Genomic DNA, 26161 nt, shown 5'->3' with positions numbered 1-26161 from the left:
AGGTAAAAGAGAAGGTCCTCCACTGAAGCCTAAAACTGGTGGTTGGGCTTAACATCGTGACTGCTTTGTGGTCAGGGCTACGATTTCAGCAGACCCAATCTTAGACTCCAATGACAGCATTGTTATGGTTATGTATGTGCGTGATGGTGAATTGCTCTATTTCTTGATGATAGCGATTCAATATCTGTTATGGCTTCAATGGATTACAGATGTGGGTTGAAAAAATGACATGACACAGCAAGTGCTTGGTATGTCATTTAAGGAATTGAGATTTATAATGTTTAAAGTCAAAAAGTTTCAAAGCCTCACTTGTTAATATTCTGTCAATTGTTTACATACAACATGCAGAAAGAATTTATCATATTTCTTGACTTGTCACTCAAAAGAATTAGTTTGAGCTATGTTGGGAACATGTGGCATCACGGTTTGATAGATATATTAGTCTCGCAACTTGTGATTTTTTTTATTTTTTTTATAAGAACAATCAACCATAACTCACCCATGGTTTTATTATTCGCGTTTCACTTGTTTTTAGGCGTTAAGTGAAACGTGCGTTTCATATTGGAGCGTCTAGGCTAATATCCACGTGAGTTTCTTTTGCAACTTATATTTCTAATTAATTAATCAAACTAGAAAAACACAATTTAATTTAGATGGTAAAAGCAAAACTGAAAAGCAGTGTTTTTTTCTTTCTCCAATGATACTATTATGTTTCAGCACTGCTCATATTTTCTTTTTCTTTTAGGGTGTCATTAAGTGAAACGAGCATTTCATTAATCGTCCATATATCTCGTGTAAACTTTCTTTGTGATAAGACTTTTTGTGATAAATAAATTTTCAGAGTGCAATCCCATAATTAAGTGTTTATAAATCACCAATTATCATATAAATATTATGGCTCTGAGTCTTTTTCAGTCTTCAGATAAGTGAACTATCGTGACTTAGCCATCAACTAATATCTTTTTTTAAACTACCATACATACATTACTAGCTGAACTCATTGACAATGACATTAGTTAATTTCTAACCAAGTGACTTTATTTAGGGAGATCGTTACCCTTAAAATAAACATATACTTTCTGTAAATTATAATATCCATTTTTTTTTTAATAAATTGTTCTTATTATTAAGAGGATAAGAGAGAATTTGAAATTATTGCAATAATTTAGAAAAATGAGGAATTTCGAACTCGAGACGTATGAGTGAAAATCTAACACCATATCCTAAGTGTATGTGACTGGGTATATGGCACTTGCAATTTTTGTGTCGGTTATGGTAACCGAGTGAGCTGGACATGGCAGCGTGGGACTGAATTCGAAAAGGTGAGAAAAATTAAAAACACAAAAAGGTGTTCATTTTGTCACATTCTTATTACTAAAAATTCAATAAAGTACATTCATTAGTATGGTAACTTAACTATTTAATTCCATCTCATTAAACTAAAAAAAAAAAAAAAAAAAAGACAATTACAAAAAATAAGGGAAAACTATTTGGAAACCTTGTCTAGAGAGACCTGAGAGAAAGTGACGACTTCTCCTCTCATTCCACTCCCTCCTTGATCTCTAAAGTTCATTTAGCATGTAATTGATGTTCAATTTCAAATTCAGTGGTAGCAATTAGCAAAGCTAATGGAAGAATCAAAATGAAAGAAAAAGCATCATGAAAGAAATCAAGATGAAGAATGAAATTTTGGCAACTCACCATTTTCTTCTTTTATATAAAAGATACATCCTATTTGTAGTGAAAACAGGTCCCGGCAACCCCAGTTATCCTCAAGAAGTATTTTGTCTGACTTTAAAAACATAATCCGTGAAATTATATCTATTAGCTAAGAACAACAAAAAATCTTCATGCATCACTTGTACAGAAAGACATCAGGCATATAAAAGAACACGCAAGCATAAAATAAACAAGCAGGGAAAACCAAAAATACAATTGAATAAACTGTCAAAAGAAGATGAATAAATGAAAATTACAAAACAAAGAAACGATGAGAAACCAATTGCTTTTTAGATTGCTTGCCATTTTTAGTTCTTCAATTTAGAGAGGAACCATAATTCAGCACATGAATAAAGCGAAAACATAAAGGATACGTGGGATAAGCTGACAGCCAGCCATCCCTGCGTAATGCATTCACTTCTGAACCCCAAACACAACGAAACAAAAATTCACACACATGAACTACTGCTTCCCTATGTAATAAGAATTAAAAGCATCTCAAAACAAAATGGTAAACTATAAGAGCACTGTAAAGGTAAAATTGCAAGAAATCTAATACTTGGAGGGCAAGTACTAATCAGACGAAAATGAAGGATTGAACTACCTTCCGTGGAACTGTGCCTTGGTTTTTTTCCCATGCTTACAGGAAGCTTTGCACTGAGCTCTTATAGCCCAAATTTTCTTTGAAGGGAAAAAACACAATTTTGAAATAAGATTTTCATAGTATACCTTAAAAGAGAAGAATTAGAAAATGAATAAGAGAACAATGAGTACTTTTCATCATATATTGTTAGAGTATGTGGTCCTCTGGTCCAATGGTCCTGCAGCCATATTTACTTTATAACTCTTTCTTTTAGTCTAAAAAACATCTTGGATCTCAAATTAATATGAATACAGATTCATACTTTATAACTAAAGATCTTACTGCTCATGATAAGATGAACAAAACGCCATTTATCGCATGCATTGCATTGCAATGACAATGGAACATCTCAGTAGACATCCCCACACAATAAAGTTTTTATTGCTACTTTGATTTTTCCTTATCCTTTTCCTGAAGCATGAGGGAGTTAATTTTTTATTTTTATTCCAATAACGTTATAGGGTTGCAAGGATATTATCAATTTAAGTGATTGTATTTGATTGGTGGAACTTCTACGTCTATATTTCAGGTTTTCAATTTTAGCACTGGGAGAGTCATTCATAAAATGTTCGACATTTTAGCACTGGGAGAGTCATTCATAAAATGTTCGACAGCGAGATTACCTCCATGAACTATGCTCACAATGAACAGCTCATTTTCTGCAGTGATGGGACAGTATTTTTCAGTCATTCGCTATTCAATCAATTCAAACCGAGGAACAGGCAACATCAAGAGGAGGATCTGCCATGTCAGGATCACTGTCGTCCAATTAATACAAAAAAATCAAGATAAAAACGATCAATTTACATAACAGCCTTTCATTTCTCAACAACCAAGCAAAAGAAAATACCTATCCGTTAAACACTCGATTTGGGAGTAAATGTTGCTGAAACTGGGGTTCAATCCCCTCAACCGCAACAACCGAATCGAGGTGTGCAAGTCATTGAAAAACTCACCCAAGATTTCAAAGCTGCATAAAGAAATAAATAAGCACATAAATTAGGCTACCCAGAAATCAAAGAAATCAAAATCACACACAAATATGCAAGACAACTCAAATCTGACATGAGTCTTCTTCGGAGTTTCATCCATCCATGGATCCATTTGGTCTGAGCGTCGCTTCTGGGTCGTACAATCTTAAGATCTGCAAAAAGAATTTAAAGAATCAATTTTTACGATTGAAAAGCCAAAAATGCTACAAACTCCAAATTACCGAGAACCAAAGTGGAGTAACACTTACAGGTCACGAGAGGAGATGAGGACGTTGTCGGATTTCAGGGCGAACCGGATCATGGAAATTGCATCTCGGATCGGGCTTTTGAACTTCAAGGGAGCTCCGCTCATGGTGGACCCAATCAACTATCTTTCTGTCCCCGCAATCGTGCAGCTGCCCTCACCCTCTCTCTGCACCCAACTCCCTCCCAAATCACGCCCCCACAACATCCCATCAGTGAAGAATCAAATCCAAAAGTAAATTGCAGTTAACTATTATGGTAGTTCCTAAAGTAAATCCCATCATGTTTTCCAAAATTTCTCGTCATTTAGGAAAGCCACTAAGCCTGTCTACCCGTACTGTGCACCTAATTAGTTTCCTCATTCTTCTTGGAAGTTGGAACATACATTCCTATTTCCTTATTTCCTTTAGGAAATAGGAACAAGTAATTGAGTATAGGGTGCACCCATAAATAAAAGGGTATAGCCTATTTTCTAAGGCACATCTATTCAACCTTCAATTGGTCTTCTGATAAAGCATCGATATCTTCTCTATCTCAAGTCTCAACCCAGAAAACCAGAAAACATTAATCTTTTCAATTCTTCTGTTAAAAAATACACCTCTTCTACTTTTGACATCATGCAATCAGGCATATGCTATTTTATGTTGTTCTTACTTTTTTTTACAAAGGCTAAAACGCTCAATCTTTTCCTAGTTTCTTATTATACCATTCCACCAAAAAACTGTAACTTTTTTTTATCATCGTCAACTGATCTTTGATGTTTTTTCTTTTTTGCTTGTCAGATTGGGCGAACTTGCCAACAGATGTTTTATCTTTGATTTACGATAGGTTGTCTGCTGCATCAGATTGCGTACAATTCATGGCCGTTTGCAGGTCATGGCGTTGTATGAAAAAAGACAGAAAATATAAACGTGCTAGGTTGACAACTCCAATGGTCTTCGTTTCTGAGAGGAAAGAAAATACATGGAATGCATATGATTTCGTGAACAATCAAGTCCTTGGTTTTCAATTAAAATTACCAAAGACGCGATTTTGTGGGTCTTCCAACGGATGGATAATAACAGTGGAGAACTTTGTTGTAACCCTAAGGAATCCACAATATGATGTTAAAGGGAGGACAAGGAGGCCTTCAATCATTCGTCTTCCTCCACTAAAACCTCAAATTAATTACAAAATACGAGGTTATGCTAAAGCTCATTCTGACTATTTTGTTGTCAAGGCTACGATGTCGGCAGACCCGATCTCAAACTCCAAAGATTGCATTGTTATGGTTCTGTATGAGCCTCTTAGTCAATTGGCTTTTATTCAGCTTGGTAAAGACACAAGGTGGACTTATATTGATAAGCATGGTGATGAAATCTATCCATGGATTAAAGATGTTGTTCTAATTGAAGATAAGATTTACGCCGTCGATAGTCGGAGCAGACTTTGGGCTTTTGAATCTACGTCCAAATCCACCATAGATGTACAATTGGTTGCTACTGGAATAGCAGAACGACCTCAGAAGATGTATCTTGTCGGTTCAAAGAAGAAAGGACTATTGATGATTTACAGATTTAGTGAGTATCAATGGTTTACTCGCGAGTCGAGGAAGTTTAGAATTTTTGAATTGAATTCTAATGACGAGTGGATTGAGAAAAATGATTTAGGTGATATTGCTTTGTTTGTGGGTGATAACGATTCAGGATCTGTGGTTGCTTTAATGCATTCAGGATGTCAGTCAAATTGTGTATACTTTGTCAATGACAATGATGGTATACAATGTCGGCATACGTTTGACGATTTTGGGGTGTATAATATCAAAAGTCAAAGCGTTACAAAATATGCTCGTTTGAGGAACCCAGTGAAGAGGACGAGGTACCCTCCATTTATGTTTCAACCAACCGTTTACATGTAACAATTTATTATGTCCCTTAGAATTATTTTAAAGTTAAGTTACTGTGACTTAAGGAATAAGGGGTCTTGTTTTTCTTCTCTGAGTTTACCCCCTTTGTCTTATCAGATTGGGCGACTTTGCGATTGAACTTTTTTATATGAATAATTTTGACAGTTTGTAGATGATTTATGGTCATTTGCATGTCATGGCGTTGTCTGATAAAGAACGGAAAATGTAAACGTGCTAAGTTGACGACTCCATTGCTCTTGGTTTCAGACAATAAAAAGGATACACGGAATAAAGTCCATGCATTTATGACTTTCTAAAAAACCGATTTTGTGGATTGTCAAGAGGATGGTTATTAACAATAGATGAAAATTCTTTAGTAACCCTAATAAATTTAGGCTTTTTATATTAGCACCCTAAAAAATGTTGAATGCACCCCATATTAAAATTTAATATTAAATGACTTATTTACCCCACTATGCAATGACAATTTTGACCTTACTAGCTAGGTTTACAATAAAAATAAAAATTTCTAACTACACCCTAAATCACTTTTAGCGTATTATTTATCTTCTTAACTATCAACATCATCCCAACCTCCATTGTTGAACAAAACTACAAACATGTTGATTGAGAAAAATTGTTTTTGACGAATGGAACACAAAATCTATGTTTTAGAAGTTTCACATGAGGTAAGACTTCATATTTTTCATGTATATTGAAAAAAAGTTGTCTAAAATGTTTTTCGGTAAAATAAGTTTTGTGAGGAACTTTTTATGAGTCCTTCCTAGATTTATTTTGGAATTGATTTACTCTGAAGGGTTACAAATTAACATGACAAAAAGTGAGTATTTGTATTACGACATAGATCACTAAGTGTGTATCAAAGCTGTACAAGCAGAGCAAAAATATCATATTTCTCGGAAAAACACCAGCACCAAAATCCCAACGTCAGGAGGGTGGGTGGCTTCCCATCCAGCAATAAATTGGTAATAACAATACAGATAGAGCCTAAAACTTGAAGTCCCCTCTTCTTGTTTTTCCCTTCCTTGTCTTGCTTACGTTTCCTCTTCTTCTCGTTCTCTGCGACCATGTCACTGAAATCTTCCTTCTGACTTCGCAGCTTCTCCTCCTCCCTTGCTTCTTCGTACTTGTTAAATGCGACACACTAGTTATAAGCTATCTACTGCTGATAAGGTACATTGTTAAAGTAACGTACAATTTTTTCATGTCTCGGACTTACTTTGCAGGCAAAACAGTCTCCATATCATCCAATTCTTCAGGTTGTATAGTGACCTCAACTTTATCTGCTTTTTGACCTCTAAGCAGCTCAATATAAGAGAACAATGACAAATCAATCAATAATACCCAATGAAGCCATTGCTGATGTTACCCTACTTAACGAAGGTAGACATATGTCGACGCAAACTATACTAAGATGATTTCAAATCATCATTTTGAAATCATTTGGCAAACTAAACGTTCAGATGATTTGAAATCTTTCGGCAAACTAAATGTTCAAATGGTTAGATTCAGTTCTTGAAAATTAAAAATGAGTGTTATAAGATTTGAGAAATGTAGAATGTATAGAAAATGTGAGGTGTATGTACAAAATATAAGGTGTATATTGAGAATGTGGGGTGTGCGGGTATTATGGGAAAATACGTGGGGTGTATTAAGATATTTTTAAGTGAAAAAGTAAATGTGAGATGTATTAAGTATGTGAGATTTATTTTATAATTTATAGGGTGTTAATATAATAAGCCTAAATTTATTAATTTGGGTTCAAATTAGAAGAAAGGCTCCTTCACTGAAGACTAAAACTGGTTGTTGGGCTACACATTATGACCAATTGTCATCAACGCTGCGATATCAGCAGATCCGATCTTAAACTCGACAGATTTGCATTGTTATGGTTATGCATGTGGTGTGATAGTGAATTGCTCTATTTCTTGGTGATGACGACTCAATATGTGTTGTGGCGTCAATGCATTCCATATATGGGTCGAAAAAATGATAACGACGCGATAGGTGCTTGGTATTCATTTTAAGGATTTTGGGAGGTATAATGTTAATGTCAAAGACTTACAATGACTCACCTGTTAAGACCCTATCAGTTTTTTACATGTAACATGCAGAAAGAATTTATCATATCTTTTGACTTGTCACTCAAAAAATTAATTTGATGTATGTTCGGAACATGTGGCATCACGGTTTGAAAAATTATTCTCGCAACATGAGATTTTTATTTGTTTACAAGGACAATCAATCATAACTCACCCATAGCTTTATTTTTTGCAATATCACTCAAGCCCTTAACGGAACCTAATTCACCTATTATTAAGGCAAAGAGTAAACTGCCAATTTCCCCCATGAACTTTCACTTAGCTTTCGATTTTTCTCCTAAACTTTTTAATTGTAAAATTATGGACTTAAACTAATTTTTTTGGCCGATTTCCCCCAATCGTTAGTTTTCCATAGATTCCATCCAAAAATGTTAACTCTTATCACAAGCACACCACGTGACACTTATTTGTGGATAAAAGCATCACTTCACTAGACTTTCAGACACAAAACTATAGAATCACACATATTTGCACAGGTTGACATTGTAGAAATCTAGGGTTTCCAATTATTTTAAAAAATGAAGTGATTGAACTATCGTTACATGTTGTGGACAGGCTTCCAATGAGCAAAAATTCAGATGAAATGAATAAAAACTAACATCAGGGGAAAATCAGCCAAAAAAAATTAGTTTGAGTGCTTTATTTTCCAATTGAAAAGTTTAGAGAAGAAATTGAAAGTTAAGTAAAATTTCAGGGGGGAATTGATAGTTTACTCTGAAAGCAAATGAAACTACTAGCAATACATTCACCTCTAACATCATATAAGTTCAAGTAAATCATCCTTTGGTTGTTCTAATTTATTATTATAAGTACATCTACAAAAGGCAAACACCGGTACACCATTCAAAATTTCACATTAATATCTTTATATTGTCGAATGAAGTTTGCAACCCTAGCTAGCAAATGGACTACAAATATTTCTGGTTAAATTTTCGTGGACGGGAGGAGCATTGAAACTGGGCACAAATTTCTCATATTTAGTTATATCACACTTGAAGAAGGCGAAATTGATGAGTATTCCACTAAGGTAACATTCAACACATTTGGATAATGGCAATCCAACTAGCATACTTGCTATCCACACTACCTCCGCAGCAGCAGCAGCCACCCTTGTAATCACGCTGGTGCCCGGCACAAATCTCTCTCTCAAAACTGCAGCTTCAGTCAGTCACACCATCAGCCGTCGGTGTGAGAATCTCTAAGGCTGGTGCCCAATTGTGTTAGTGTTTGTGTGTTCACTGTGTATTTCAATGGAGGTTTTCTACATTTAAACCGAAAACAACCATTAAAATAAACATTTGAATTGTTTCTTTGGCTCCAGGTTTCGGCTGAAGAGGTTACACACCAACAAACTGGGTGTGAGAATCTTGACTTTATTTGGGAATTTTGGTTAGGGCTAGGTTCAAAAAACTGAAAACTGAAAAAAATCGAAAACCGCACCTAACCGAACCCGAAAAAAATGAAACTAAAACTGCCAAAACCGAACCGAATCAAATCTGGTCAGCTCGGTTTCAATTTTTAAGGTACAGAACCGAAAAAATAATCATATGCAAATAATCAATAACATGTTGGCTATTTGAACCCTTGACCTCCAGGTTGGGTAGTTGCTTGACGCCAACTTGACTATAATCTTTGTGTTGTTATGATTGTACCGGTAATATATTTATAGGTTTCTAATATTTAACACTTCATAAAATTTCTTAAGTTACAAACCCAAATCGTCACTTACACTCCCATTTCAGTTTTTCACATTTTCTCAAACTCTCTATCCCCTCCGCTGCTTCCTCCCTCCCTGAGTCTCTGCCTTTGCTTCCTCAATCTCTCTCTCTCTCTTCCTCCAAATCACTCTCTCCAATCTTCTCATGTCCTCCTCATGGATTCCTTCTTCCAAACCATGATTTTCCCTCCCCCCCCTTTCAAATCGAAACCCCTCTGAATTGGGAGATTCAAATCCGGGTTTTTCGATCTCTCACAAGTAATTTTTGAATCAAAATGAATATGATTTATATTGTGATTTTCTGAATTAAAATGGGTTTTTTTTTTTTTTTTTTTTTTTTTTTATAATTATTTTGTTGGGGTTTTGCATATTATAATCTTCCAATTTGGCAACAAATGCATAAGTGTTGCCATGGCTGACGAGAGGTTTGGGACTAAAATTAAATCCCGAAGGTAAAAATCTCTCATGGCTACTATTTAGTTCTATTGGGTTTATTTTCATGGAAAAATCAAAGATTTAACACATGCATGCGTTTTCTCTGCAAGAGCTCCTGGATTCACAAATATATTGAGTACACGGTACACCTATAAATAAAAGGGTTTAGCCTATTTTCTAAGGCACATCTATTCAATCTTCTCTATCTCAAGTCTCAACCCAGAAAACATCAATCTTTTAAATTCTTCTGTAAAAATACACCTCTTCTAGTTTTGGCATCATGCAATCAGGTATGTGCTTTTTTATGTTGTTATACCATTCCACAAAAAAACTATAACTTTTATTATCATCGGCAACTGATCTCTGATGTTTTTTCTTTTTTTTCTTGTCAGATTGGGTGAACTTGCCAACAGATGTTTTGTCTTTGATTTACGACAGGTGTGTGTTGCATCAGATTGCGTACAATTCATGGCCATTTGCAGGTCATGGCGTTGTATGAAAAAGGACAGAAAATATAAACGTGCCAGGTTGACAACTCCAATGGTCTTTGTTTCTAAGAGGAAAGAAAATACATGGAATGCAAATGATTTTGTGAACGATTCCTTGGTTTTCAATTAAAATTACCAAAGACGCGATTTTGTGGGTCTTCCGACAGATGGATAATAACAGTGGAGAATTTTGTTGTAACCCTAAGGAATCCACAGTATGATGTTAAAGGGAGGACAAAGAGGCCTTCAATCATTCACCTTCCTCCACTAAAACCACAAATTAATTACAAAATACGAGGTTATGCTAAAGCTCATTCTGACTATTTTGTCGTCAAGGCTACGATGTCAGCAGACCCGATCTCAAACTCCAACGATTGCATTGTTATGGTTCTGTATGAGCCTCTTAGTCAATTGGCTTTTATTAGACTTGGTAAAGACACAAGGTGGACTTATATTGATAAGCATGGTGATGAAATCTATCCATGGATTAAAGATGTTGTTCTAATTGAAGATAAGATTTAACCCGTCGATAGTCGGAGCAAACTTTGGGCTTTTGAATCTACGTCCAAATCCACCGTAGATGTACAATTGGTTGCTACTGGAATAGCAGATCGACCTCAAAAGATGTATCTTGTTGGTTCAAAGAAGAAGGGACGATTGATGATTTACAAATTTAGTGAGTATCGACGGTTTACCCACGAGTCAAGGAAGTATAGAATTTTTTAATTGAATTCTAATGACGAGTAGATTGAGAAAAACGACTTAGGTGATATTGCTTTGTTTGTGGGTGATAACGATTCAGTATCTGTGGTTGCTTCAATGCATTCAAGATGTCAGTCAAACTCCATATACCTTGTCAATGACAACGATGGTATACATTGTCAGCATACATTTGATGATTTTGGGATGTATAATGTCAAAAATCAAAACGTTACAAAATTTGCACGTTTGAGGAACCCAGTGAAGAGGACGAGGTACCCTCCATTTATGTTTCAACCAACTGTTTACATGTAACAATTTATTATGTCCCTTAGAATATTATTTTAGAGTTAAGTTACTTGGACTTATGGAATAAGGGGTCTTGTTGTTCTTCCCTCTGAATTTACCCCCTTAAGGAATATGTTGCTTGTATATGATTAATTTTGACCGTCTGTAGACGATTCATGGCCATTTGCATAAGTCATGGCATTGTCTGATAAAGAACGGAAAATGTAAACGTGCTAAGTTGACGACTCCATTGCTCTAGGTTTTAAGAATTTTTTACTTGTGACAGAAATACGGATGATACACAACGTGTTTTTATGCAAATGGTGGAAAATTTTAATTTTTAAGTTATTAACCTTTTAACACACATAACACATCATTTATATAAGGACATATAGTGTACTACCTCATATGACGGTCACATTGAAAAATCTCTCATAGGTTTCAGACAATAAAAAGGATACACGGAATAAAGTCCATGCATTTAAGACTTTCTAGAAAAGCGATTTTGCGGATTTTCAAGAGGATGGTTAATAACAATAGATGAAAATTCTGTAGTAACTCTAATAAATTTATTAATTTGGGTTCAACGTAGAAGAAGGGCTCCTTCACTGAAGCCTAAAACTGGTTGTTGGGCTACAAATCATGACCATTTTGTCTTCCACGCTACGATATCTGTAGACACGATCTTAAACTCCAAAGGTTTTAATCGAAACATAAAATAACCACCAAACATCAAAATTCCAAAAACCTAAAACACAAAGCAAACAATTACAGTAAAATTAATATTTAGCAAAATCAAATGAACAAACAATGTATACAAATTCCTTTTCCTAGCTTCTTGCACATTCTAAATTTGTGGGAACCATATACAGATTATTTTATTTTACAAAATTTATTAAGCATTTAATTAACATAACAACATTCACAATTATAGTGGTTCTCTATGGTGCAATTATAAATTACAGTGGAAATGTAAACTTGCAATTGAAGTTTATGCACCTGATTGAATTTAAAATGTTTACATATTAATCGCAGTTATGTTGTTAAACTCTAATTCCACCAAATTGAACTCTACAGTTCCTTATGGGATCAAATGAAAGTTGTATATGAAACCTATTTTAGTCTAGTATTATAACTTTTAACCATATTAATGATGTTGAAGTGAATAATTAAAACGAAGAGTAAACATAGTCATACAACAAATTAACAATGGCATGCAAAAAACTTGCTCGTTGGACAACTCAACCCTGTATTCCATCTCCTCATCTATCATACCAAAAATCTGCACAATTGTTTAAATCCAAATTCAGGTCTTTCCAAAACCTGCATGAATTATTTGAAAAACACGAAGTTACAATAATTCAAAACCAAAGAAAAGAATATCCATTGCTCAAGGTAAAAATTAACCATCTCGTTGCTTCCTAGCTCTAAGGAAATGCCTAGGTTTCACTTTTACTAATGTCGAAACACCGCCACACTTCATGTAAATTAGCCAAACCAGAAATCAAGGAAATCAAAATCCACCCAGAATCAAAGAAATCAAAACCCATCCAGAACCAAAGAAATCAAAATCACACACAGATATGCAAGACAACTCAAATTTGAAGCCTTACTTTTCGGGTAGCTTGGCGGCTGACATGAGTCTTCATCGGAGTTTCATCCATCCATGGATCCATTTGGTCTGCCCTTCGCTTCTCGGTCGTACAATCTTAAGATCTGCAAAAAGAATTTAAAGAACCAATTTTTACGATTGAAAAGCCAAAAGTGCTACAAACTCCAAATTACCGAGAACCAAAGTGGAGTAACACTTACAGGTCGCGAGAGGAGATGAGGACGTTGTCGGATTTCAGGGCGACCCGGATTATGGAAATTGCATCTCGGATCGGGCTTTCGAACTTCAAGGGAGCTCCGCTCATGGTGGACCCAATCAACTCTCTTTCTGTCCCCCTAATCGTGCAGCTGCCCTCACCCTCTCTCTGCACCCAACCCCCTCCCCTATCTCCCCCAAATCACGCCCCCACAACATCCCATCGGTGAAGAATCAAATCCAAAAGTAAATTGCAGTTACCTATTATGGTAGTTCGTAAAATCCCTTCATGTTTTCAATTCCAAAATTTCTCGTCATTTAGGAAAACCACTAATTAGTTTCCTCATTCTTCTTGGAAGTTGGAACATATATTCCTATTTCCTTGTTTCCTTTTGGAAATAGGAACAAGTAATTGGGTATACGGTACATCTATAAATAAAAGGGTTTAGCCTATTTTCTAAAGCACATCCATTCAACCTTCAATTGGTCTTCTGATAGAGCATCAATATCTTCTCTATCTCAAGTCTCAACCCAGAAAACCAGAAAACATCAATCTTTTCAATTCTTCTGTAAAAAAATACACCTCTTCTACTTTTGACATCATGCAATCAGGTATATGCTATTTTATGTTGTTCTTACGTTTTTTTACAAAGGCGAAAACGCTCAGTCTTTTCCTAGTTTCTTATTATACCAATCCACAGAAAAACTATAACTTTTTTTATCATCGTCAACTGACCTCTGATGTTTTTTCTTTTTTTGCTTGTCAGATTGGACGAACTTGCCAACAGATGTTTTGTCCTTGATTTACGACAGGTTGTCTGTTGCATCAGATTGCGTACAATTCATGGCCGTTTGCAGGTCATGGCGTTGTATGAAAAAGGACAGAAAATATAAACTTGCTAGGTTGACAACTCCAATGGTCTTCGTTTCTGAGAGGAAAGAAAATACATGGAATGCATATGATTTCATGAACAATCAAGTCCTTGGTTTTCAATTAAAATTACCAAAGACGCGATTTTGTGGGTCTTCCAACGGATGGATAATAACAGTGGAGAATTTTGTTGTAACCCTAAGGAATCCACAATATGATGTGAAAGGGAGGACAAAGAGGCCTTCAATCATTCGCCTTCCTCCACTAAAACCTCAAATTAATTACAAAATACGAGGTTATGCTAAAGCTCATTCTGACTATTTTGTCGTCAAGGCTACGATGTCAGCAGACCCGATCTCAAACTCCAAAGATTGCGTTGTTATGGTTCTGTATGAGCCTCTTAGTCAATTGGCTTTTATTAGGCTTGGTAAAGACACAAGGTGGACTTATATTGATAAGCATGGTGATGAAATCTATCCGTGGATTAGAGATGTTGTTCTAATTGAAGATAAGATTTACGCGGTTGATGCTTGGAGCAAACTTTGGGCTTTTGATTTTACTTCCAAATCCACCGTAGATGTACAATTGGTTGCTACTGGTATAGCAAATGAACCTCAGAAGATGTATCTTGTCGGTTCAAAGAAGAAAGGACTATTGATGATTTACAGATTTAGTGAGTATCGACTGTTTACCCGCGAGTCGAGGAAGTTTAGAATTTTTGAATTGAGTTCTAATGACGAGTGGATTGAGAAAAACGACTTAGGTGATCTTGCTTTGTTTCTGGGTGATAACGATCCAATATCTGTAGTGGCTTCAATGCATTCAAGATGTCAGTCAAACTGCATATACTTCGTTAATGATAACGAAGGTATAAACTGTCGACATACATTTGATGATTTCGGAGTGTATAATGTCAAAAGTCAAAGCGTTACAAAACCTGCACGTTTGAGAAACCCAGTGAAGAGGTCAATGTACCCTCCATTTATGTTTCAACCAATTGTTTACATGTAACAATTTATTATTTGTCCCTTGGATTATTATTTTAAAGTTAATTTATGAGATCTTGTTTGGAACGTACACAGGTACATGAACTAGTTGATAGTCGATATATATATATATATATATATATATTTTTTTTTTATTTTTTTTTATTTTTTATTTTTTTTTCATTAAAAAAATTACAAAATCTAGTACAATTCAAGATAATCAGCTGATAAATTACAAGATGTTGGGAGAGGGCGGGAGGGAGGGGAGGTTCATTGGATGAATTAGAAAGGGGAAAATGAGTTCAGGAAATAGCATCAATTGTAAGGTTCCTTTTTGGTGTAGACTTGTCTGTAAATTTATCAATATAAGCTGATCTAGAAGAGTAAAGAGCTTACTGTCCTAGGAAACTAAACAATGACATGCCAAGGGAAATTAAACAAGATAGCGCTTGCAGTAACTCATAACTGAAAGCAACTGAGTCCCAGGAAAAGAAATACAATGCACTCCTCACTGCGTTGTGCTTTCCAACCAAATTGCAACAGTATACTGCCAAGAATTAGAAACGAAAATGTTGATTCATTAAACTGTCAGTCCGCCTATTGCGTCAAATTCACGTAACTAGAAACTAAAATGTAGCTATGCATATGTGTTCACCTGTAACTGTGCGCGTGCACGTGTCTAGTTTTGTGAAGATGATGAGAATATCTATCTCTGGGTGCTTGCATATGTGTTGGTTTATGAACCCCAGGAAGATTATAAAAATAACATGAAAAGAGAGAGCAGGGAAAGCCGAAAGAGAGGTGGTGGTGAGTGCAAATGGGCAGGGAGTGTGTTTCAAATACCAAGTGAAACCTCCAGTACTTTATCTATGTTATAATGCGAGCGTTGCCACTTCTCGTAACCAGTATAATCACAGCATAAATGCAACACACAACAAAGCAAAACACTTAAAAACTGCAGTTTATATATATATGGATCTTTCGCACTAGATAAGTAAGATAAACTGATACATGGAGTAACTGAGATACGGTCGAGCTCCATGTGGTTACTTAATGAATTCAGCAAGCTTTCCAACATTTCATAAATAACTTACTAGAGTTCTGTAAATTCTGATTACAGCCTTTGGTTTCCACGACTTTCCTAGCCATGATTGCCTCGCCGAGTGACCACAAGTGCTGGGGAATTATTACTTGTACCTAAGGAATAAGAGGTTCCTACACACTCGATGTCTCTACGACCTGACGGATCTAGGGTTTAGAAGTACCTACTCCCTCCTCCACCTTTGAGCTCTTCGTCTTCTTCTTCAGCTCATTCTTGGTTGGAGTCCTTATATGCGTAGCAACACACTCGTGCGTGTGGTGCTTCGGGTACACCGGGTAAGAGCACACCGGTTTCTCCAAGCAAATGTAATGCGTTCCAAGGTGTTTGGCATGGAAATGGGTTTTCAAGCTTTCAAATGATAAGTAGTTCTTGCTCTCAGTGGTACAACCATCACAATGAAAAGTTCGAGACATTTTGGAGCTCGAAAATGTAGGGTCTGGGAGAGAGAAGTTATAACAGAGGAGTTTTTTAGGATAAAGGAATTAAATTGATGGACTTAGACAAATGCAAAGAGGAGGAGGGATTTTATAGGGCAAGGAGATGTTAATTGCTTCGGAAATTCTAATTACTCGAATTAAAGATTTTCACCCAATGTGAAATTTTTTTTGCGGTCAACTAGGTTGAGTAGGTCAATTAATCTTCCATTCATATGATACTTGACTTCAATTAATCACACAAAGATGTAGCAAAAGATTTATCCAAAATGAAAAAGCAATCATTACAGTTGCAGGGCAGCGAGAAAAAAGATAATGGTGCCGTTTTGTTTTTAGGCGTTAAGTGAAACGCGCATTTCATATTGGAGCGTCTAGGCTAATACTCGCGTGAGTTTCTTTTGCAACTTATATTTCTAATTAATTAACCAAACTATACAATTTAATTTAGGAAAAATTAGAATGCTCTACATCTTTTATATAATTGTTAGATTAAACATTCATCTCTTTTAAAGATTTGATTAAAGTGCTTTGATCAATTGCCACCTCAATAATTTTCTACTTATTTAATTTCCATGTCATTAATTTAAATGCATTTATATAGAGGCATAAGGTAGGTTAACAACTAATTGCCTATAATATAAGAATTTAATTTCGTCAATCCCTAAATGACATTTTTTTAATAAAATAAAATAAAAAATTAATTAATTAATTAATTCCTCATTACCTTATTATCAGTATTTAAAAAAAATAAAAATCTCTTTCTATTAAAAATGTCTCAATAAAAGTTTTCAATACATATTTTTTCACATATTGATATATAAAAAATATACTTAAAACTTATGGTACATTTGAGAACAAAAGTATTGACTTTTGGTATGTTTAAATTTCAAATATACCGAGAAACCAAATATATCAAAAATTTTAATGTACCATAAAACCAAATGTACCCATTGTTATGTAACCATTTTGGTACGTTTAGATTTCAAATGTACAGAGAAACCAAATGTACCAAAATTTCAAATGTACCATAAAACCAAATGTACCCCTTGTCGGGTAACCATTTTGGTACGTTTGGATTCCGAATGTACCAAAAGACCAAATGAACAAAAAATCACAAATGTACCACAAAACCAAATGTCTCTATTAGATAACCCTTTTGGTACATTTACATTCCAAATGTACCGAGAAATACAAAAAATCAAATCCACTATAAAACTAAATGTGTCCATATTATAGGAAACTAGATGTAGCTATATAATCAAACAAATTTTTATTATGTGTTGGGTCTTCTAAATAATAAAATCTGACCATTTTTTTAATTATAAATATTCTACTATATTCACACAAAAAAAAAGTAAAATTATAACAAACAATAAAAAAAATGCATAGAGATGGATAATAAATGCATAAATATAGGGATAAGAGGGGAAAGAAAAAAAAAACGAAATGTCTAGGAAAAGTCGTGAAAAACTAAAATTCTAAACAAAATTGAACTTATGTAAAAAACTGAAATTAATAACCAAAATTTTAGGAAAATGTTTGATCAATTTTTCAAAAAGAGCGTATGTTTAGTTTAAAAAATTAAAAACGAGACGCCTATATCAAAACGCCCCTTTAATTTAGATGGTAAAAGCAAAAACCGAAAAGCAGTGTTTTTTTTCTTCTCCAATGATACTATTATGTTTCAGCACTGCTCGTATTTTCTTGTTCTTTTAGAGTGTCATTAAGTGAAACAAGTGTTTCATTAATCGTCCATATATCTTGTGCAAACTTCCTTTGTGATACGACTTTTTGTGATAAATAAATTTTTAGAGTGCAGTCCCATAATTAAGTGTTTATAAATCACCAATTATCATATAAATATTATAGCTCTGAGTCTTTCCAATCTTCAGATAAGTGAACTATCGTGACTTAGCCATCAGCTAGTATCTTTTTTTTTTAAACTACCATACATACATTACTAACTGAGCTCATTGACAATGACATTAGTTAATTTCTAACCAAGTGACTTTATTTAGGGAGATCGTTACCCTTAAAATAAACATATACTTTCAGTAAATTATAATATCCATTTTTTTTTTAATAAATTGTTCTGATTATTAAGAGGAGGATAGAGATTTTGAAACTATTGCAATAATTTAGAAAAATGAGGAGTTTCGAACTCGAAACATATGAGTGAAAACCTAACATCCTATCTACTAAGAATTTGGACCACATGCAATTGATTTGTTCTCATCCAATTGATTTGCTCTCTATTTACACACAACCAATGCAACCACCTACCCACAAACCATGCATATAATCATAACCTTGGGTTCTTTGCTCTTAAGTCAAGGAAGTGGACGTCTCTTGAAAGTGAAACGAATGTCACTTTCGATTTTTGTAATCGACCAAAATACGCTTTGATTATTTTTTGTAGTATCTTAAACTTGTAAATGAGAAATTTTATATACGATTTCTGTAAGTGACGAAATTAATTTTAATTCACTACAATAATTCCATTACATAACTTAACCTAAATAGCTCACACTTATTATTGTATCGAGCTAAAAAGAAAATCTTCAAATGAGAAAATCCACCTAAATTGTGGATGCAGTAATACATTGTGTCCTCCAGCTCTGCAGCAAGCAAGAACAGAAGAAAGAGTGAATTCATTAACCTGCAGTAATTAAAAGATCAGCACCCAAAGCATCATTACTTGCTAAGGCTATTGCCACTTTACCGGAACAGGTAGTTTGTGTGAGGTCGGTCCCCTTCAAGATTTGCTGCAGAAATCATTTATTTTTTATCTGCTATATTATTATTACTTGTACCGGTCTTTTTCTCTAAACAGCTTGATCACTCCTATATTGTCATCCCTGGGTGGTGTGTTGGTGTTTAAAACATCCGCAAGGAATGAACGATAAAAAAACAACGCGGCTTTTGCCTCGTTCCTCTTTTATGGAGATATTTTTCAAGTACCCAAAATACAGGGTGGTACAACGCACATTATTATATAAGTGAAGGAACACTTGAAAAATAAAACTTCCCTTGACTTATGTTACAGACTTCAAGTTTTGTTCGATGTATTTATTCTTTAAGGACTTTGTATTACAAATGGTTCTCAAAATTGGCATGTTCACTCAGTTCGGTCCTTCAGTTCAACTACAATCAATGTCGTTCTTGAATTTAAGTGAATACCTAAGGCTGAAGAGAATAATATCAACTGAAATTGAAAGTATAATCATCCATATTGTAACAATATGCTCTGCAAATTTATATATAATTGAAATAAGTTATGAGGTTTTATAGACACATAAGGTATGTATCACCAGAGGTTTGCTATCATAATCCAAGAAGCACTTTCTGCCAAACCAGTGGTTCGAAATAGTATCTCTTGCTAGTTAAAATCCGATATGCCTATTGCAAGTACAAGCTGAGCAAAAATTTCACGGTGCTTCAAGCATTTTATATTTCATGCATTTTAATCCTCAAAGCATAATTTATGTGTTTTTTTTATCAAAAATTTAACAGTTAAAAAACAAAAGTATCATATTCCGAAACAGCGATGAAAATCCCCAAGTTGAGCCATATACTTTGTTGTGAGGTAGGTCCCTCCTCCAAATTTGCTGCACCAATATGAATCATTATATTAGGTCCAAGTCTCGTTCTTTGACGGTACCATGTATCTCTGAACGTCTTGAACTCATCCTGAGTGGGGTGTGATTCAAACATTTGCAAGGAATAAACCATAAAAAACAAAGTGGCTTTTGCCTTCTCACACAAGATAGCCTCCTAAAGTAAAGTCAGTGGCCCACTTGTAGAAAAATACAACCATTCTACAGTTCTACTAGTAATTTTTTTTTACAAAAAATCTTCTAATAAGAATAATATTATGTGATAACCTATTACCAGTAATATTTTTTTAATAAAATATCTATTTTCAACTCTTGTAGATGACACGAGTTTAATTATAATTTATAATGACTCGCACAGTTTGCAACTTACTCAAATTTATCACTACGTGCAATATATTATTGTATCAAACAGTGACGGTTATAATCCACCTAGCTAGACTATGGACGCGGTAATTAAGATTATATCGGTGCAAGTGTGATTTTTATGCACTTTCATAAACGACTTTCACATATGTCACATTGCTAATTTGATTGCAGTATTAAACAACTAAACATACATTAATCATAAATTAAGGTGGATATTTCAATGTGCAATATGGAGAAAATTAAAACTAAAGAGGATTTAAAATGGAGTTAGTTCATTCGTTTAACTAAAAGTCAACGGATTTCATCGTAACGAGTTATTGACTTGGGCACCGGGGCTCATATTCTTATTGCTTCATTGGTTTTGTGGCAACAAATGTGCATATCATATATGTCCGATAGTGAATAATGTTTCATAAATACCATATAGACATTACTTGGTGAGCTCGTTGACAATGAGTTAGTTAATTTTCCAACAAACAAGTGATTTTAGGAAGATTGTTACCCTTGAAATAAACATAAATTTTCTACAAATTATAACCAAGTGTGAAAGTTCAATGTTGTTCTCATCCAATTTATTATTTTTTATAAATTATTTAAAAGGAGGTCAGAAAAGTCAAAACCATTACAATAATTTAAGAGAAAAGATAATTTCAAACAAGAGACGAGACGCATGGATAGAAATCTAGCATTCATATCCACCAAAATATTATACCAAATGTAATTTATTTGTTCTCATCCAATTTAATTGTTCTCTATTTACACACACCCAATGCAACCACCCACCCACAAACAAACCATGCATGTAAGACAATCATAACCTTGGATTCTTATAATCGACGAAATAACCTTTTAAGCATTTTTAGTGGTATTCCTAAACTAGTAAATGAGAAATTTTATATACAACTTTATAAATCGTGAGATCAATTCTAATTCACTACTGCTTGTCCATTGCATAACATAACTTAAATCAGCTCACGCTTAAATGTAATATGTTGTTATATCAAGTTTAAAAGAAAATCTTCAAATGATAAAATCCAACTGGATTATGGATTCCAGCTGCAGCAAACAAGAAAGAAGAAAGAGTGAATTCATTAACCTGCAGCTGCAGTAATTAAAAGATCAGCACCCAAAGCAATGAAAGCATCATCAGTTGCTATGGCTATTGCCATTTGCCAGAACTACTGGTACTTTGTTGTGAGGTTGGTCCCCATCAAGATTTGCTGCACCGATCATTTACTTTTGATCTGCTATATTATTACTATTTGTGCCTGTTTTTTCTCTGAGCAGCTTGAACTCTCCTATAGTATCATCCTTGGATGGAGTGTGTGGGTGTTTAAAACATCCGCAAGGAATACACAATAAAAACCAACATGGCTTTTGCCTCCTTACACAAGATAGCCTCCTAAAGGAAAGTCAGTGGCTCCACTTGTAGAAAATTACAACCAATCGACTAGTAAGAGTTCGATTCTTATTTATAATGACTCGCCGGTTGTGAAACTTAATCAAATTTATCATCTCTTAGTGTAGTATATTACTGTATCAAACCATGATGCATAAAATTCGCCTAGCTAGACTATGGATGCGGCAATTAAAATTCTAATAGTGCAAGTAGGGATGGGCAAAATAACCTCAGGCATGGGTAACCGTGGTTACCTGTCCATTTGAAACTCACGGTTATGGTTATGGGTAACTGTTTAAAACAAATAAATACTTATGGGTATAACTATTTACTTGTGAAATTTAAATGAGTGATTATGATTATTACCCGCAGGTACCCATTTAACCGTTCATTTTAATATATGTAAATGAAAAAAACTAAAAACTCTAAATTGTTCGACCTCTCCCATACTTCTGCCGCTCATCTCTCTCTCTCTCTCTCTCTCTCTCTCTCTCTCTCTTTCATCTCCGCCTCGTTTTGACTTCCATCAACTACAAAACCCAGTTTTCTCTTTTTATTTTTATTCAAAATTCAATGATTTATATTTTGGATTAATTGGATTGGAGGTTTGGATTGGTCAGACATGTGATATATAATTGAGGAAGGGAAGCAATTGTTTGTGGTGCCGCTGACTATCCATGCGAGAGTCCTAGACTGCTTCCTAATTTATTTTCATGGACACCGAGTTGCTATTTTGAATGTCTCTGTGTTTGTTTTATTCTCTTTTTCTTATAATATTAATTGATTGCCAACCACACAAGTTTTGTAACGATAACAATTTGCATGACGTGAGCATACGACAATCGTAACATTTTCCATCAATGATACAATAATATGTATAAGTTTTTTGAGGATTTAAAATATTAAAATACGAAAATACATGTTAAATATACCAATAACAGTATTTAATTGTCAGAAAAAAAAAACTCATGACAAATTTCTGTTTTAATTTTCAAGTTGTTAAAAAAATGTGACGGGTGAAAAAAAGGGGTAAAATGAGTAAAAAAGGGTAAACGAGTTTAAAACGGGTAAATGGTTACGGTTATTGGTATGGGTATAACCGTTTATATAATTACCCAATGAGTAAAGGGTTATGCAGGTAAGAGCTTAAACGGTTATTGGTAAATAACTGCGGTTCCCTGCCCGCCATAGCCATTGCCCATCCTTAGGTGCAAGTGTGATTTTTATGCACTTTCATAAACGACTCTCACGTTATTCACGTTGCTAATTTAATCGGAGTATTAAACAACTAAACAAACATTAATTGTAAATTAGGGCCGACATTTCAATGGGCAATGTGGAATTCATCGTAATGAGTTATTGACTTGGGCTCCGGGACTCATGGGCTTTGAGGCGTTCGTGTTAGCCCGATAGGAATGATCACTAAATGGGCCGAGAATTCGAACTTCAGAACATATCTATTGGGCTTATGGTCCAATACAGTTTCAACCTTGGTCAATCTCAAGTAAAAAGACCATCCTATCATATTGATTGGAAAATGATCATTTTTCTAGGGATCCGGAATATTCTATAATTACATTCGTTCATTTTACATCATGCGATAATAAATTATTTAAATTTTAAAATTTAAAATTCAAATATAAATAGTACCTAACGAAAATTAACCGTACAATATACGATAAACGGACACAATCACACGATCTCCCGAATCTCCAGGAAGAGGATCCGGCGAGGATCCTTTTCGATATTGATCAACTTATGTGACGACCCCCTCCCCCACCAAAAAAGGATCAAGAGTAGCAGTTACATTATACTAAACTCAAGAACATGAATGTTGGGTTTGCTTGGAATGTCAGCAAACTAAAGCGTAAGGTTGTCGCAAACTGAATCCTTGTCGGAGTCATAACTTTTCTGCTCTCTGCCACTGACCTCCTGCTAAGCCAATAAGCCCTCTCTAAAACCGGCGAATAACTTTATGAAACGATAGTGTCATTATGGCAGTTTTATATGATCGCAAATTAAGTTTTATTGTTAGAGTTGAAAAGTTAAAACGCATGATAAATGTAGGACTTGCTTGAATGCGATGATTGTGGCATTCTTATTATAGGTCAACCTCTCCTCAGTAGTCAATTACTTTTTTGGTATCTCAAATCAATCACACAATGTAATGTGATAAAGTTAAAACGGATGACAAGACATAATTGAATTTTGAATATCGTTATAGCCTTTCTGTCACAACCCGTCCCAGAATTTTAATTCCGAGGACGTGAAGTTATGAAAATGCCCTTAAACGGGACTAAGGGGCGTAAAATTTGTTGTAACTTGATGATTTGGGGATTGGGTAGGAACCCCACATCCCTCAAATCTCTCCCTCATTCCCGTACCTTGTCTCTCTCTCCTCCCTCACAAATCTCTCATTCTCTCTGTAAGTTCTTTCTCTCTCTCTCTCCTTCGAACTCACACGGACCACCCACAAACCACCCCAAAACTATACCAACGAAGGATCTAAGACCACCATCGTACTCCTGAGGACCACACGAACACGATGGTACCAATTTCAGGTGAGTTTCACTTCGGAAAACATGGATTTCAATTTCACTGTGCGTGTGCACTGTTCATGCACACGTAAAGATTGATGTTTTTTGGGATTTTGAAGCTTGTAGGAAGCTTGGTGAGGTCCTAAGGAAGCTCGGAGTGCTTCGTTTGAAGGATTTGGACGTCGGGATCACGAACTGTAAGTCCGGCCGAATTTTCGTGATTTTTGGAAAAATTTGATTCCGTTGTTTTTAGGCCCTAAAACTAGTCCAACGTGGTAGATTATGATTAGGGCTTCATTTTGGTATAGATTACATGAAAAATGGACGAAAGAACAAGGAGAATGACAAGTTCAAAGTTTGGCCGGAGCTTTCGGGGCATTTTCCGGCGAAACCACGGCGAGTTAGGGGTCAAGGCAGGTATGGATGTGTTCGTCTCGTCAATACCTTCATTTTGATATATAGTACGTCGAAAATGGTTAAGAAATGAAGAAGTTATGACACTTTGAAATTTACCCAGAAATTCCGGCAAAACACTATTTCCGGCGAAACCAGTCCGGCGACGCGAGGAAGAAGATGCGCGCGTGGGCAGCGCGTGAACAGTGCGCGTGGGGGCGCGTGAGAGCTCCAAATTGAGTTCTGAAAATTGTCACGCGTTCGTGACGTCGTGTAGATCACCGTGGTATATTCATACACCCAAATTGAGCAACGTATGAGAAAGTTATGGACGAATGTTTGGTGTATGCGCGTTAAATAACGTCAATTTGGTTACTTTTTGTATAGGTGAAAATTATACAGAGGAAGAATGTAACCAAGCTAGGGGAGGTTCAGGGACCTATGAAACGTCGATGTGATCAGTGAGTGGGCAGTTATTTTTCAGTATATATATATATACGTATGCTTGACGTATTTCCCAGAAAACGTATTTTAAAAGAAATACGAATTAATTATCCTGTCATATATGCATCATATTTTAATATGTGCATTACCATAATTATGCATACTGTTGCATGGTGCTGAGGAGGCCCAGGTAAGCTACATTTGAAATACATTTGATATACGTATGAAATACGATTGAAATACTATCATCACATGCATTAGTAGTGGCATACATTTATATATGTGTATTTGGTGCTGTGGGCGCACAGGTAAGTGCCAGGTAAGCGGTGTTCACGTTGTTATGCATTCCTGTTTATTATGCAATAGTAGTTTGAGATGCTTAGAGAGTTCATAATCTGCACCCCCGGTGTTAGTGCTCCCGCCCGAGGCCAGGGCACAGCCTTCACGTGTATGTTCACCAGCACCGCATGCTCGCCTTGGATCCAAGTTAGGTGCAAGCCTGTCGTACAGACCACATTAGGTGGTTCCGACTTGTAGGTGACCCGCGATTTATCGCACAGCTTCACGTGATCGTAGCACTAGAGCATATATATATTACACCCAGCCTGTCGTACAGACCACAATAGGTGGTTCCGACTCGTGTGCAGATTCAGATGTTGAGTTGAGCGTGGAGCTCTATCTACAGCCGTACAGGTCACGTTAGGTGACTCCCGGCTGCTAGATTATATGTTATTGATGTGAATTACGCTTGAGCATTTATATTTGATTATGAGATTCTGTTGTGGCATATTCTCGAGCATAAATGGCATATTGTGGAGCATGAATGGCATACTATAAGAGCATGATTGGCATATTTATACATACGTATATATGTTTATTTTCTGGGAAACTATATTTGTTTTACGGCGAGGGGTTAGTATATTCAAAGAGAAAAGAAGGTTTTGAATACGTACGTTTTGCTGACCCACTCAAC

The 26161-nt window shown here is 35.3% G+C and overlaps 2 protein-coding genes, 1 long non-coding RNA gene and 1 pseudogene across 3 annotated transcripts; 3 read left to right on the top strand and 1 right to left on the bottom strand.

Annotated features, from left to right (window-relative positions):
- Positions 1 to 1336: 1336 nt before the first annotated feature.
- Positions 1337 to 2399, bottom strand: LOC125468737. The gene is made up of 2 exons (XR_007251123.1): positions 1702 to 2399; positions 1337 to 1562 (listed from the first exon to the last, which is right to left on the bottom strand). It is a non-coding gene; the product is annotated as an uncharacterized LOC125468737 (long non-coding RNA).
- Positions 2400 to 4258: 1859 nt separating this feature from the next.
- On the top strand, positions 4259 to 5494 carry LOC103934940 (F-box protein At2g17036-like). The gene has a single exon (XM_048565060.1). The coding sequence runs from the start codon at positions 4355 to 4357 to the stop codon at positions 5492 to 5494; it is 1140 nt and encodes a 379-aa protein (XP_048421017.1). The 5' UTR covers positions 4259 to 4354.
- Positions 5495 to 10037: 4543 nt separating this feature from the next.
- Positions 10038 to 11259, top strand: LOC108868188 (annotated as a pseudogene).
- A 2382-nt stretch (positions 11260 to 13641) lies between these two features.
- LOC103960587 (probable F-box protein At1g44080) lies at positions 13642 to 14921 on the top strand. The gene is made up of 2 exons (XM_048565857.1): positions 13642 to 13651; positions 13807 to 14921. The coding sequence occupies exons 1-2, from the start codon at positions 13642 to 13644 to the stop codon at positions 14919 to 14921; spliced, it is 1125 nt and encodes a 374-aa protein (XP_048421814.1).
- Positions 14922 to 26161: the final 11240 nt, after the last annotated feature.

The sequence above is a fragment of a genome, unplaced genomic scaffold, assembly GCF_019419815.1.
Source record: "Pyrus x bretschneideri cultivar Hongxiangsu unplaced genomic scaffold, Pyrus_bretschneideri_v1 Contig4, whole genome shotgun sequence".
Taxonomy (NCBI): domain Eukaryota; kingdom Viridiplantae; phylum Streptophyta; class Magnoliopsida; order Rosales; family Rosaceae; genus Pyrus; species Pyrus x bretschneideri.
Note: the sequence above shows the minus strand (reverse complement) of the source record. Positions and strands in the feature narration are given on the sequence as shown.

What these genes read in the sequence shown, in the direction of transcription:
- LOC103934940 (XM_048565060.1), top strand. Translation starts at nt 4,355, where the DNA reads ATGTTTTTTCTTTTTTGCTTGTCAGATTGGGCGAACTTGCCAACAGAT.